The sequence below is a fragment of the Durio zibethinus genome, chromosome 21, assembly GCF_047325235.1.
Source record: "Durio zibethinus cultivar Kanyao isolate XHJ-2024 chromosome 21, ASM4732523v1, whole genome shotgun sequence".
Classification (NCBI taxonomy): domain Eukaryota; kingdom Viridiplantae; phylum Streptophyta; class Magnoliopsida; order Malvales; family Malvaceae; genus Durio; species Durio zibethinus.
In genome coordinates this window covers 3686450-3702948 of record NC_143182.1, presented here as the reverse complement: position 1 = coordinate 3702948, position 16499 = coordinate 3686450, and the positions used below count along the sequence as shown (strand labels likewise).

Sequence of the window (16499 nt, the reverse complement as noted above, 5' to 3'; positions counted from 1 at the left end):
ACTGTTGTTCTGCTTGTTCAACCAGGCAATTCATTTACCTTTATCTATCCCAAGAATTTAAGCCCGCAATTTCTTGATTTCTAGGCCTCAGCGCTCTATAATTTTGTTAGTTTACCATCATCAAGACCATCCCAGAAGTTTGACAAGGCAGGATAGAAGTACTATCATAAATTCCTCCGATGACTACAACAATGAAGCCACTGTTAACTGACCTTGTACCGACGGTGAGCTCTGTTCCTCCAAATTACATTCAACCTGAATCTGATCGTCCAAACCTCAATGTGGTTACGATTGATCAATCCATCCCTCTCGTTGATCTCCAAGGCCTTTATGGTCCAAACCACTCTAGTGTTATCAAAGAGATTGGCGAAGCATGTCAAAACTATGGTTTCTTTCAGGTATGATGATGATAACTTCATTTGTGCAGTCCTTTATTTTCTTTTGTTTTACTATAAATTTAATTCCCTGTAAAAAAATATATCCAGGGTTAGCATTAATTACATTTCAGTAATTTGTTTTGTTATCTGTGAAGGTTAAAAACCATGGCGTTTCAGAAGACGTGATTGATAAGATGTTGCATGTCTCAAAAGACTTCTTCCATTTGCCGGAGAGTGAGCGATTGAAGAATCACTCTGATGATCCTACGAAGACGACAAGACTTTCTACGAGTTTCAACGTGAATGATACGACAGTTTTCGTAAATACAAAATAAATAAATATAAATACATAATTTATCATATCTAATTCTTTAAGATATTTAATTTTTATCTAACAAAAAATATAATATTAAAAGCATGGTGTCGTGTCTACATATATAAATTATCCTCTCTAATTTTTCATAATATTTATTTCTTACCTACTTAAAAGTGTGCTATCAAATGTACAATGTAATATTTAAATACATAAATTATCATATTTAATTTTTCATGATATTTATTTCTTATTTACCCAAAAGTATGGCATTAAAAGCACAATCTCATTAAATTGAACTATCTTTTCTGTCAATATTGTCGACTTGTATAGTCTTTGTATATAACACGCAACTTTTTTAACTAATTTTTCATATCATATATCATAAGTATCTATCTATATTTTATATTATTATGTGATATTTTTCTAATTACGACGCTTGTCGACCAAATCAGACTTTATAAAAAGAGCCTAAAAATGAAAATCTAAGCATAAGCTCAAAAGAGAAAAGAAAAAATCTAAGCATAAACTCGAAAGAGGAAAGCAGTTCCTATCATTTGAGTACCTAATGATACTTCTACTTATTGCAATTTTCTTTCCTCTATTTCTTTTGCATCGCTTTCAAAACAGAAACTCCCCACCGATCACACTGATAATGTATCAAACTGGAGGGATTACTTAAGACTCTATTGCTTCCCTTTAGAGGACTATGTTCATGAATGTCCAACCAACCCTCCATATTTCAGGTTCTACAAGAAGTTATATATTAACTTTAGGGGTATATCAATTATGTTACTTAAGTTATTCCTTTTCCTTTCTTGTTTCACAAAGAAGATGCTGCTAAGTACTGCAAGAATACCAGAGGGCTGGCACTGAGACTGCTCGAAGCAATAGCAGAAAGCTTACGTCTGGAAAGGGCTTATATCAATTCTGCACTTGGAAAGCATGCGCAGCACATGGCTATCAACTACTATCCACCCTGTCCCGCGCCAGAGCTGACTTATGGCTTACCTGGTCATGTTGATCCTAGTATTATTACCATTCTCCTTCAAGATGACGTGCCTGCTTTGCAGGTGCTCAAAGATGGAAAGTGGATTGCTGTCAACCCCATTCCATACCCTTTATTATCAATATTGGTGACCAGATACGGGTTAGAGAATTAGTGCATAAGCATACATATATAGGATGTCCTAGATTTGTCATGCACCAGTAATTATGAGTTTCTTTTTATGCTTGGTGATAATTAACAAATTATCAATCCAGTATAAAAAGGAGGAAGTTAGCCATATGAAGCTTAATCAATGACATGCAGGGATTTAAATTGCAGCGGTCACGTTTTCGGTCGCATTACGTTTATCACGATTGAGGATATAATGGAGATCTTCGCAGTCATTGCGGCTATTGCGATCGTGAATTTTTTAAAATTTTGCTCAACTTGCTATAAAATATAATAATTTTAATTATTAATCATAAAACCTTTTATTTTATGATTTTAAAGTAATTTATATCATATCATGTGTTTTATTTATTTAAGAAAAAATATTTATAGTAAAATATTCATATTTAAAAAATTATTTATATGATAATTAAAAAATAACAAGAGATAAATAAACATGTGAAAAATAAATAATCATAACGAATAATTTATTTAATTATTTAATTACTGTACTCATCAAATTATTACCGAACTATATTATGCATAAATTAAATAATAAGTGATTAGATATTCATAAATTAAGTAAAAACATTATTATTTATGAGTCAAGAGAATTGTTTTTTATGAACTTACAATAAATTAAACTTGGCAGCCTCCATGTTGTGGGTGATTTTTAACAATACTAACCTCAAGTCTACTTCCCCTATCTCTTGACTAAATTGCACAAACCCACATAACTTCTCATCCCTTTACCTTGTATTTAATAATTTTTTTCTCCAAACTTTCATCCTCATCCCATCTCTTAGTTTTCTTTTTATTTGGTGTGTGCTATCTGCTTGCTTCTGTCAATCTCAAATTTCACTCTCATCTCTTGTCTCTTATTTTAAGTCCTAGCAACTCCTGCCTCCTTTTATCAATGTACCATAGCTCAATCTAATCCCAAACACACAAAATCATGAAAATTTTGAAAATTAAAAAAAAAAAAGATAATTTGAGTGTTGAATTAATTGCTTGCTTTAAATTGCATATATTTGATTTTGATTGAAGTTGAACTTGAGATAATTGATTTTTTTGAAAGTTTAAGTTTTGTGGGTTTTTTTTTTCTGAATTTGTAAATTGATGTTTATTTCTTTTTTGTTATTTTTATTTTAAGTTTTTAAACAAAATCAAATGATTTTTTTTTGAATTTTTGAATGAAAATAAGAATAGTATCAATAGCGATAATAGCGGGCAATAGAGGATTGCTATTACCACTATTCACTGTTATACTGCAATTCACGATCGGATTCGTCCGTTATAAACGAAATTTAAATTCTTTCTTATATTTTTTTAATAGCAGTGACGGATAATAACGCGATCGTGAAATAACGATCGCTACACCATTATTCAACCGTTATTTAAATCCTGGATGATATGTTAAAATTAAATGGACTAATTGAACATGCGGTCACTCTTAAAAGATTAGCATTTCAGTAAGTTTAGAGTTCTGTAACATTTACAACCCTATTTTTATCCCTAGGCTACTGGCTACGCCTTCTACTATAAAAAAAAAAAAAAAAAACTGAAAAACAATAGTTTAAGGTACCGGCCCATCATGTTTGTCAATTTACAATATTTTGTCATGATTTTTCATTGTTGAGTTGCATGATGGTATCTCCTGTACTGGAGGACGAAGGGACATAAATATGAGGACATTGTCGATGCTATCGTTGTCCGGCAATCTGAATTGCAGATAGCAAGACAAATCATGTTAAAGGATCAAGGTCTGCCGAATTAGTTCAAGAAATTAATTGAAGATAGAGAAAATATTAGTAGGAGCAAAAGCTATATTATATATAGTTACCTTCTGAGCTATTTAGTTAACTAGGTACTTGGTAATGATCGTTACAAGAGCGTGCTTCACGGGGCATTGGTGAATTGCAAGGAGGAGAGAATCTCCATTCCAACGCTCTACTGCCCATCACCCGACGCCATGATGCGACCAGCCCCGCAACTGATCGACAACCATCATTGTCCTTTCTACAGGAGCTATTCGTACAGTGAATTCTACCAGAAGTTCTGGAAACGGCGGCTTAACGTTCAAACGCGTCTAGGCATTTTAAAACTTAGGACCTTTGTCGTTTTTTTTTGAAATAGTAAGATCTTTATCTTCAATTATGTACCATATTTATTATGAGATGCAAGGGCATGCTTTTAATTTCTAGAAATAAAGACTCAATTCATAGTGTACTCCTCTGAATTAATTTGTTTCAAAATTAATCAGGCATTTTATCATTTTATGCAACCCATTAATAATTAAAAAAATTAATTAAGCAATTTCTCCTTAACAACCTAAATTCTTTTCTAAAAAAGTCCGATCTAAAAAGTCCAAAATAAAAATCTCAAAACCCACACAAACAAAGCCCAAAACCCAACCTAAAAGCCATTGGATATTCAAACATCATTCTAAGAAGCCCTAGACGCTCCCAGGGCTTGGCAGTGAAACCATGAGCCGGCAGCCGCATTCTATGAATTTTCACACCAAAAGATGATACCCCTCTTGAAAGCCTTCGGATCTTCCTTAAAAGCTGCCAAAGAGCCGTTCTACTTTGAAGACCTTGTGGGTGGGTATTGCGGCTTCACTCACGGCCCACGTGAACCAAAGTCTCCGAGAGCAGAGGGCGTTCATTGATTTACATCTCGAAGAGCAGGACGAGAAGGTTGATACGCTGGAAGGAAGCCTGGCTTCATGTTACCAGAAACTGACGCGGCTGCAACAAAATTTGTAGGTAATCACTTATGTCATATTTACTTTAAAAGATGAAAGGGATAAAATTTATGTGAGATAAATACTACTACTATATATATGCTAAATAGGTAATTTCGGAATCGAAAAAGTGATTAATGGTCTTAAACTTTATCATTTTCAGTTTTAATTACTTTAGAAGTTATAGAATTAGAATTTAAAGCTAAATGAAGAACATGAACATTAGGGTACTTGATTGTGATTCAGCTGCCTTATCGCATGATTTTAATAGTTTAATCTTGATCTGTTGTGGGTTTACATTGATTTTTGTTTTTCTTTCAGGGAGAAAGAAAAGGTTAATGTAACCAGTCATCTGATTTTACTACTTATATAGCCTTGTAGTTAGTGGTAAGAGAATCAACCCTTCATCTTGTCTATGAGCAATTTTAACAATTTGGCTAAGCTCAAATGTTTTTGATTGAAAATTGAAAGACTACATTTTGATTATATTGCTTGAATCAAATCTTACAAGAGGTGAGGGTATTCATTGGTATAAATTTCACTGTGTAAACAGTTACTTCACTATACTAAAATTACGCAATCAGTGTAGAACAGTGCATAGATAATTATACCGTCAATTGTGCAGATTTAGTAAAGTCCATAAGTTTGTATCTATGTCAATTTCTACTTGATTTAGTATTCATGGCAAACGTTGTCCATTGACTTGCTATCAATGTAGTAAGGATGACTCATAAAAAGAGAACAGGCTATGTGGTTGGTCTCACCCGCAAAACAGCACACATTTTTACTGTAGTTTAATCACTTGATTAATTTTTTTTTCTTTTACCAAATATAACTAATGTTAAACTAGGACATCAATAATATTAGGTTGCGTATAAAGTTTTGTTCTAAAAATTCTAATAGAAGATTGGATAATGTTAAAGTAGTGATTAAGTGCATGAGAAATAGTGCTTGTATGTGGCAATTGATATGTTCTTAGACATTAGTTAAGATAATGAGGAAAGTAGGTAAGAAAGCGAATTATTAGTCGTCATTTTAGAAAAAAGCCACCCATCATTAATTATTTTGAATTTATAAATTGCCCAGTCTTTACGCAAACTAATTTTCAACATTTCTTGATAATGTTTTTCATGTTCGTTGCTCTTTCGGGGGAATCTTTTGACGCCTTGCATGATTGAGACATGTTTATTTTTTTATTTGTGTTTACCATTTCAAACTGAAGAAAACAAGCTGATACCAAATTGTCTTAAACGTCCAACGAATGACAGCTATAAAATTGTTATATATCATACCTTTTTTCTCAAGTTTCTTAATATAAGATCAAAGATAAATTGCATCCGTCGTATTCGGCAGCTCATAGTGACAAATCTAACCAGAACAGTCTGGGAAGGAAATCGATTAACATCGCATAAATTCAGCAATCCAGGGAGCAAGTCTTAATTGAAAAGATTGAACAACCAAATGACTTCTTCGACAGAACCATACCAAGCAGCTGGTGAAGAGGAGAATGAAACTTATTCATTTGCAATGCAGCTTGTGATGGGATCAGTGCTACACATGGCCTTGCAAACGGCATGGGAGCTTGGCATTTTCGAGATAATCGCTAAAGCAGGTCCGGGTGCCAAACTCTCGGCCACCGATATTGCAGCGCAGATGCCCACCAAGAACCAGGATGCGGCAATCATGGTGGATCGGATTGCTAGGCTTTTGGCTAGCCACGATGTGCTGCGTTGCTCTGTGGTTGGTGTTGAGAGACTCTACACTTTGTCCGCTGTCTCTTACTACTTTGTGCGTAACCAAGATGGAGTGTCGTTAGCCCCTGTCATGGCCCTGGTTCAAGACAAAGTCTTCTTGGATAGCTGGTCCGTCCGTTTCATCTTTTCATAGACTACTTTTTTTTTTTTCATCGAAATTTGACTTGACAAAATAGTCTTGATTTACTAACGGTATTAGTTTTCTTGTTTGATTATTTTAAAATTCGTGCGAGTTGATTCCTTCAACACATGCATAATCCAACTATCTTTGCTTTACCAATCACCCTCGAAAGAAAATTAAAAAATATATTTAATGGATTTATTATTTGTACATACGAAAGTAATTAATTGAGTTTAGGCTACAATAAAAAGAGTGGGTAAAGTTTCACTCGAGGAATATATATAGTTAATTATAGCTAATTAATGTTTAATATCTGCATACAGGTCTCAACTTAAAGATGCAGTTTTAGGAGGAGGAATCGCATTCAACAGGGCGCATGGAACAAATGCCTTCGAGTACCCAGGATTGGATGCTAGGTTCAATCAAGTTTTTAATGCAGCAATGTTCAATATAAGTACCGTAGTCATGAAGAAAATTCTCGAGTCTTATAAGGGTTTTGAAGGCATCAAGCAGCTGGTTGATGTTGGTGGCAACCTTGGTATCACACTTCACTACATCACTTCCAAATACCCCAATATCAAGGGCATTAACTTCGATTTGCCTCATGTTATACAGCATGCCCCATCCTATCCTGGTATAGCTTCTATATCTCGTAAACCTAGCTATATAGAATTTTGATTAATTAAGACTATTACATACTAAGGAATCTTCCTTTGGAATTTCAACCATAGGTGTTCAACATGTTGCTGGAGATATGTTTGAAAGTGTTCCAGAAGGAGATGCCATCTTTATGAGGGTAAGTTATTGGAGTCTTTGAATTGACTTGAATCTAGAACATAGGCATGCATTCCAGTTTTAATCTTGTGTCAATGGGAATGCAGTGGATTCTCCATGATTGGAGCGATGAGCATTGTTTGAGATTGTTGAAGAATTGCTACAAAGCCATTCCTGATAATGGCAAAGTAATTGTTGTAGATTCGGTAATTCCTGTCACGCCCGAGACTACTCCTTCAGCAAAGACCAGCTTCCTACTTGATGCCCAAATGATGACTCAAAACCCAGGTGGGAAAGAGCGAACAAAACAAGAATTCATGGCACTGGCAACTGAAGCCGGATTTAACAGCGTCGAATTTGAGTGCTTTGTATGTGATTGTTGGGTTATGGAGTTCTATAAAACATAACACGACCTTTAATCTTAGGTCTCAACTCTAAAAAATGGACGCAATTCCTGAAAATGCGGGATTGCCATCTACAATTTGCCCCTGTGCCCAACTTTAATAGCCATTTTAATTCGACCATAATAAATTATCCTCTCCTTTTTTCTTTTTTTTTTCATTTTCTATTTTTCTTAACAAAAGGAAAGGTGGAAGGTTGAAAAATTAATATCATACATATACATTTTCCCCTTCTACCTAATTAACGTTGTTATAAAGGGGAATGGCTACGCTAAATTATGTAATAAAACAATCTTTTTTAGAATTTTAAAATTAGAAAACAAATTAACTCACAAGTCAGATTAAAATATTTGTTTTCTCGTTTAAAAAGACCTCAAAGCTTAAAATAAATAAATAAACTTCAAGTACCCTGGGACATCTACTTTGCAATATTTAATTGAAGTTCCATCCTCCACGTTTCTTATCCTACCCAATAATTTCGTCGCTCTTGTTTTTTTGTCTCTCTTCTATAAGTGCCTTGTCATGTATAGTTGTATTTCAAGCGTTTGCTTTTTTCTTTCTTATTTTGATAAATATATTATTTGCAACGACGCCATCGCGTCTACAGTTTTCAAGGTTTATCAAATTAATGTCAAATTAATCCGTAACTGTATCTCACTTATTAGTTAATTTATGAGATAATATCACAAATAATTTATAAATTATAATAAAATATTGGATTTGGTATTTAAATTTTAAAATTTTTTATTTGATATTTGAACATTTATTTATTAATTATATGTCATTACAAAAAACTACTATATTAAAAATAAATATCATATTAATTAATAATTGGTAATTTTAATTTTATATTAATTTTTTAATTTAAATAATATATTAAATATTTTATTATAGTTTTAAAATTATTTATAATATTAATTCTTAATTTATTATAATATGAATACGCCGACGATGAATTTAGTTCCGTATCCACTAGCATCTATGCACATTTGCAATGATGAAAACAAAGTTTACGGTAGCATTTAAGTTACAGATTATTAACAATTTTTGGACATGTTATAATATGAAATAGCTAGGATTATCACTGTCAACATAATTTTTGTTAGTAGTTTAGAATATGATGTATTTTATATTGGATAGAAAGATTTAATTATTTATGAATTAAATTAATTTTTGTATTAATTTTATTCATATTTTAAATAATTATGTTTGAATAAAAATAATTATTATTCATAAAGTTCATGATTATACAGAAGATCATAACCATCTAAATAAAAGTTTATGTCTGTTCATTCATTATAAATAAATCTTTCAGTACAACTATTTTTATTATTTTTTATTGGAGAGTTTGAAGCTTTATTGTATCCTAAAGGCATGATTATCTTTAAGAAAGTGTTCTTCACGTCTCAAACCCAAAATTCTTTCATATTATTTCTTTTCTCTTATTTATTTTTTATAATAATTTAAAAGCAATTATGAGAAATTTATATTTCGCACAATGAAGATACAAGGAAAAGAAATTGACATGATTTGAAGATTACTATTAGAGGAGGCTTAAGGTGTCAAAGAGTTAATATTACCATGAGCCAAAATATTAATTTTCATAAAGATCTTTATTAGAGGTATGCATTTTATTTTTTATATAATTACTAGTAAGAAGATTGACTGAATGAGATAAACATATTAATAATTGATTACATTGCATAAGTTTATGCATATACTGAAATTGATTTCACAATTGGGTTTAATGAATTGTATTATATCTATTTGAAAAATTGATACTTATAAAGATTGAGATGAAAAATAGCTTGAAAACATAAAAGAAAAAGACATGAATTGATTTACAATCAAAATAATTATCATTTGTTATCAAGTAACAAATTAAATTGAATTCTAATGGAATGACTAATTGTTTAATTGTCATGTCTTGATTATATATAGAATAGGTAAATTATCCCATGGTTTCTATGAAAAATAATTGGAAATAGGTAAAAAAATTTACCATGAAAAATTAGATGTAAGTGAAAAATATATACAGAAAATAAGATTTGGCTGCAAGATTAATTTTATTTTTAAATCATAGCATGAAAATTGAGATAATAAGTTGAGTTAAGCTATTTGTATAGGTCTATCTTTGTTGGTCATTTATAAATCAAAGGTTGATATATATATTTATTTATTTAAATTTATTATTGGTTCAAATTTTGACTAGTGTTCAATTTTCATGAAAACCAATTAAAATTAAATTGATGTATATGAATAATTATTATTAAGCTATGGTGTTTGGTGGATAATAAACCAAATAATTATTATTATTAGAAACATCAGCAATGTGACATGTATTTTGTCTGCTGGATGTATTACACTAGTAGTAATTTTACATAATAAAATTTTATTGTGTACAATAACAAAGGACATATTTAAGGTATAATTCAATTTATGTTTGATGGTTAAAACAAGTAAGACAAATAAACTCAAGAATTTGGAATATAAATGTTCATGTTGTATAACTATGATTGATGAAATTATCTTACAAAAGGTAGGAGATTAAAAAGATGCTTGTTTAAAAAGAAAATATTAAACTATTATAACTATGAGGTTTATAAAGGTCTGGATTTTGAAATATTATTCCCATTAATGATAGCATTTATAAATTGTTTGAATTTATAATATAATAAGTTAATACAAGTTTATTATATGCAATGAATTTATAATTTCATGTAGAATTGTGGCTGTTGGTAATGTAAAATACATTAAGTATGTATATCTATGGCATCTCTATATTTTGTAAATTTTATGTTAGTATCACTAACTAAAATTTAGCCAACAATTTGGGCTAATTAGATAATTGATTAAAAGAAAATGCATATCATTAAAAAATATTGAAGCATTTATTGGTTACTAGCTTTTGAAAGATGCTTATCAGTGTCTAATTAGGCATGTTTATGAATTAGGAAAGAACATGCAAATTTAATATTCCAAAGGCACCAATACATGCATGTGTTTAATTTCATTTTGTGATAGTATAGAGAATATTGGTACAGTTTATCATATATTACTAAAATGAATTGAATGAGAGGTAATTTTCTTTCTTATACATATAAGAAAGATATGAACTATGGACATAGAATGCCATCATCTAATTAATACATTATTGGTTAAAGACAATGAAGATATTTTTGCTTCTTGTACCTGAAAAAATAGCCTTTGGTAGGCTGTTAAAATGAAAAGTGAACAAGTTTTCGAAGTTTTCAATAGTTTCATGACAATGGCAAATATGTGGCTGGTTATATACCATATTAACATATGGGTTTAGATAATAATATTGGTTTGTGAAAGCCGTAGGCCTTAGAGTTAGCAAATTAATGATTTAACCAATACAAATTCATCACAAGTTTTTGCATGAAATATGAATAGAACTCATATTATAATTATTGTTTATATTATTTTATAAAAATGATTCTTTGGATTCATGTTTCATGACTTGCTTAAATTTGGTGATCTAGATATGAACATATTAATCACAAAATAATTGTGAAAGTATTTGAAATTGGACTCTTATTATACATAGGCATATTGGTTATATGAGTAAAGTTTGAATTTATTATATATCCAAAAATGTTATGACCAATTAAAAGTGGTAAATAACAAAGATATATAGGCTGCATAATGGTGGAGAAATAAAGTTCTCGTAAAATTTTGAAATCAAGTTTAGAGATTTCGATAGTCATGAACTTGAAATTGATCATTGAACAATTAATATATGCATTGAAAACTCATAATAACATTTGAGATAATTGATTTTCACTAAAAGCCATCACTATAAATGAGATAACTTCAATAACAAATTTTCATGATTTGTAGGTATGATGTGGATTATTATGGTTGGCTTAGAATAGTCATAAGCCAAAATTAATGCCACAATCTTGATCACGTTGTGGTATTTTTTTATTATATATATGGTCTAATTAATGAATTGTACAAATAATTTATCATCTATGATTCTATATAGTAAAAATTTTAAAATATATTTACTTTAAAAGTCATAAATGATTCACAGATTTTGTAAATATAAAAACTTTTATAATAGCAAAAAGAATGATATTTGATGCATATGGGTTATGGAAATAGTTTTGTTCATGGTAATAAAAATCATTAATAGTGTCCATGATGAAACAGATTTATATAAGTATTTATGAATTGACATAAAAAGTCTTAAAAAAAAATTATAAAAGCATGATTATATTTGAAATCTGCTTATTAATGTAAACTCTTATATTAAGTTAAAATATAAAAGTTTTGAAACTTTTATAGAAATATTAAGATATTTGCTAGTTATCTTTCACTGACGATGGATTTAGAGGCCTCTTACTTAAAAAAAAAAACACAAAATAGTGAAAAGCTTAATGAATTGACAACTGGATTAAGTATATATGATATCTTGACAATTGAATGAGACATTCTTTACTAAAAGAATATATACTTGCATATGATGGAGGTGATAAAAATAAAAAGAAATAAAAATTACCATGATAGTGTTGTAAGATTTTAGTATAATTTTATGGGCAAATTATATAAGCTAATAAGTTTAGACACTTATTAAAGAAAAATCATAAAAGAATCCTTAAAAATATTAAAAAGACTAAAATGGTTTAGTTTATTTATTGAGTTTTGTCATTATCAAGCTCATTAACGTGAATAAGATTTTCAAAGTCAAATTCTAGATTATTGTCATGGTTATCTTCATGTTTATTATTTGGATATCTAAAAAATGTATATTAAAGAAATATAGGTGGGTATAAAGGTGTGAAAAATGAATGAAAGAAAAAGAAATGAAAAGCATTGATTTTATTAAAATACAAAGATAATCCCATACACAAAAACCTCTAAATGCTTTTGGGCAGAAGCATTGAAGAATTAAACTCACTAATTACTTTGAAAGGGACTAAAAAACAATTAACAACTTCATTATTTTCCAATTGTTTAGCTCAATTCCAAGTAGGCAACGATACACAAACACCTATTTTTCCTTAGTTGCCATCTCTTTCTCATTCACCATACTGATCTCTAGCTCGAAAAAAGCCTTTTCTATGTTCAATGTGGATTCTCTTTTCACAATTTCTAATGACTTAGGATAGATACATCTACCAGAGTGAAATGTATCATAAAAGTGAGGGAAAACCATTTTCTCACTCTCTGGTTCACATCCATTGAAGCGAACCATTCTTTTCTCTCTCTTTTTAGCCATGAGTCTCCTTTTTTCTACTGCATTAGTTTTTTATTCTAACCTGAATCTTTCTTGGTTTTTAATTATCCTCGATGGCTTCTTGATTCCTTGCAAGCTTACCCCTAAACCTTTTTCATAACACCATATTTTTTCAATTGTTTGCTTGACCACCATCTCAGTTTGATAGTTGTGGAATCGGTGCCTTTGATCCTTCTCTCACATAAGTTATATTGGTAATTTAAAAGATTGAAAAAAGCATTCTAATGCCTCATCGATAGTTTTCATGTATGGTGTACTTAAGGACTTGCTTACCAATAGGTCTTTTTTTCTCAAGATACAAACATGTTTATTTCTCACAATGAACTTGATCTTATAATGTAAAGAAGATGGGATAGCATCGACCATATGAATCTATGGCCTTCCAAGCTAACAGCTATATGATAATGAAATATTCATGACCTAAAATTTCACAGTAAATGTATATGACTCAATTTCTAAGGCTATCTCAATGTCTCCAAATACTTTGCATCAAGATCTATCAAATACCTTTACAATCATATAACTTGGCTTTATATATGACATGTCCACAGGCAGCTTCTTCAAAGTGGTGATGGGCATGACGTTGATTGATGAGCCATTGTTAATGAAAACCTTGCCAATAATGTAGTCTTTGAATCGAATAGAAATGTGAAAGGCATTGGTACTTTTTCAACCTTCTAGTGGGATCTCATCATCATTGAAGGTAATGTAATTCGGTGCAATGATATTTCCCACAATTTGGCCCACATTTTTAATTGATATATTATGCTTCATATTTGCTTCATTCAACATTTTTAATAAGGTTTTTTGGTATGATTCAGAGTTTAACAATAAAAATAGTAGTGAGATACAGGTGGACATTTTGTTCAATTACTCAACAATACTGTACTCACTATGTTTGATCAACTTTAAAAACTTACAAGCTTTTTCCTTGAAGACTAACTTTTTATACTATATTTCTTGAGTTGTCATTAAATTAGTCTTTTTTTCTTCTTTTAACACTTTTTCTCCTTCTTTGCTTTTCTTTTTCGAATCTTCTCTAAGGTTTTGGCATAAAACACATCCACTGCTAGTCATACAGCTTACTCTGATGATATTAGAAGTACCTAAATTACTTGAACTTGAATCGTCATTCGATCCATGATCATTTTTTTATGGTACTACTTTATTATTTTGGTATGAAAAAAAATTGGGGATATATAATCACAACTGGCTTTGGAATAAAATGACATTATTTTTTTTTCTGAACTGGTTTTTTCGTATAAAATATGGCTATCGACTTGAACATGACCTTTGAAGGTGTATTCCTTAAAAGCTCCTCTCTTGTGGCATTCATTGAATATTCATCACACTCAACAAAAAATTCAATCAAAGATGAATCTATCATTATTTGCAACACCTAATGGAATGTATTACAGTTTTGAATGGAGTATCTTATTGCCCCTATTTGATATTTGCAAGTTTAATCTGGATCATGCTTTGTCGGCCATCATCTTAGTTTGAGACCGTGGGATAGAAGGCACCAGCCTTTACCAATGCATCAAATATTCTTTCAAGAGGAGTTTTGATATCACTGACAAATCTCCTTATGCATCATTCCTCACTTTCATCCATGGCATTACTTGTTGGGTAGGTATGATTCGACAAAGAGTTGCCATTAACACTTGGTCCCTCTTTTTTTTTAAAGTTCAAATAATTATTTTTAATCAAACCTTATACCTTATATTTGAATGCCATGCAATTTTTTAGGGAATGGCCTGTAATACCAAAATGGTATTCACACCTAACATTGGTATCATACCACTTTGGGTAAAGAGGTTTTAATGATTCTTTATAGGTAAATGCAACATGCTATTTTTTTAGAAGTAAGGGTACATATCAGCATACGCAATAGAAATTGGATCAAAAGGGATTTTTTTTTACTATTTCTTTACCTTTCTAAAAAACTATTTGGATTATTCAACTAAGTGGGGCGTTGGTTTATGGATGGATGAATAGGCACTTGAAGCTAAAAACTTGGTCGAAACACTTACTATGGCATTGGTGGATAAGTGTAGGGACGAAACATGGTTTATGGTCGGAGAGTAAATGTGGTAAGCTAGTTGGGGATAGTTTAGGACAAAACTATTGTTTTGGTGCCCCCTGTGAGTTACAGCTTGGACATCCTCTTTCTTTTTAAATGCATTACTATTCTTTGCATCTCATCCTTTAAGTTTTTCACTTTTAATTACATTCTCAATGATCTTTCTCGATATTACCATATCTGTAAAATTTTTTGTAGCTTTTTTCACCTTTTTTTCATAATATAACGCTTAAAAAGTATTAACAAATAAAATGTTATTTTTTTCAGATGAAGGGTGATTAAACTTGGCTCGTAGCCTCTCTCTATCTCTGCGCATACTCCTTGAAACTTTCATTGATTTTTTTCTCCATGCTTTGTAAGGATAGGCGATCTAAAGCCATGCCTATAGTGGGTAATGAAAGCCCTAGCCAACTTTTTCCATGAATGGTTACGACTTCTGTCCAATTGGACATACCATTTAGCAACCAATCCTGTGAAGCTATTTTAAAATTTGTATATCAATAGTTTTTCATTATGAGTGTGAGCAACCATCTTTTTATAATACATGGTAACGTGTGTCACAAAACATTTAGTCCCATTATACCTTTCAAATTTTTGGACTTTGAACTTAGGTAGGATGACTACATTCGACAACAAACACAATCCGATCGCATCCATCAAGCCATAAATATCCATTCCTTAAATGGCTTGTCGTCGTTATTCTATGAGGCTCATCTTATATATAGACTCTAGGTTTTTTTTTTTTTTTTGAAGTGCTTGTTTTGAACTTCTTCTATTCTTTGGGGTCATCTAGATCAGAAACATGGATTGGATCTGACAATTTCATTCCTATTATCGAAATAATGTGCCTTTGAAATTAGGTAGGACCTTGTGTTGTTGGCATAATAGCGTAAACGAATGGATATCCTCCTATAAAAGATGCAGGTTATGGTTAAGCTCCTTGAGAAGTTGGGCTCGATGTGGGGTAAAACTTGAAGGATATGGGGGATCATCATCTTTCTGTTACGGATGCCTTTCGTAGGGTCTATCGCCTCTCATCATTTCTTCCCCTTTGTCCATCTTGGCCATTATGGCCATCATTGCAGTCAACTGTTCCTTTATCTTTTCTTGTGTTTTCTCAATCTTTTCCATTCGATTGCTTTGACCTTCTTCCATGGCTTTTACTCATGATCAAGTGTTATATGAATGACGGATAAGTTGATTCGAAGACTTTACCGACTAATCTATCATTGAACCTTTATTATCATAATTTTTTTTTAAGAAAAATAATAATGTTGTGTATTGAAAATTTTGGGTCAACCTTTTTTTTATTATTTTTTTGGAAATTGATGATTATTAAAACCAATATGGCGCACATGACAAATGAATGCAAGTGAGATATATTTATTTTTCGACAAATTTCAACACTAGAATTTTTTCATTAATCCTGAACAACTATGATTACATGAAGCTTATCATTTTAGGATTGAATCCATAAAAATATTTAACTTGCTAGTAATAATCCTTAG

General features: G+C 30.9%; 1 protein-coding gene and 1 pseudogene across 5 annotated transcripts; both read left to right on the top strand.

Moving 5' to 3' along the window:
• On the top strand, positions 1-4027 carry LOC111306390 (protein DMR6-LIKE OXYGENASE 1-like; annotated as a pseudogene).
• A 271-nt stretch (positions 4028-4298) lies between these two features.
• Positions 4299-7793, top strand: LOC111304884 (isoflavone 3'-O-methyltransferase 4-like). Of its 5 annotated transcripts, none has more exons than XM_022901894.2 (6): positions 4299-4614; positions 4914-4979; positions 5946-6454; positions 6791-7101; positions 7199-7263; positions 7349-7793. In XM_022901894.2, the coding sequence occupies exons 3-6, from the start codon at positions 6054-6056 to the stop codon at positions 7646-7648; spliced, it is 1077 nt and encodes a 358-aa protein (XP_022757629.2). In that variant the 5' UTR covers positions 4299-4614; positions 4914-4979; positions 5946-6053; the 3' UTR covers positions 7649-7793. The 5 variants fall into 5 exon arrangements, with proteins under 5 accessions (XP_022757629.2, XP_022757630.2, XP_089606186.1 ...); XM_022901895.2 differs by having other exon boundaries at positions 4321-4610; XM_089750060.1 differs by having other exon boundaries at positions 4321-4614; positions 5974-6454.
• Positions 7794-16499: the final 8706 nt, after the last annotated feature.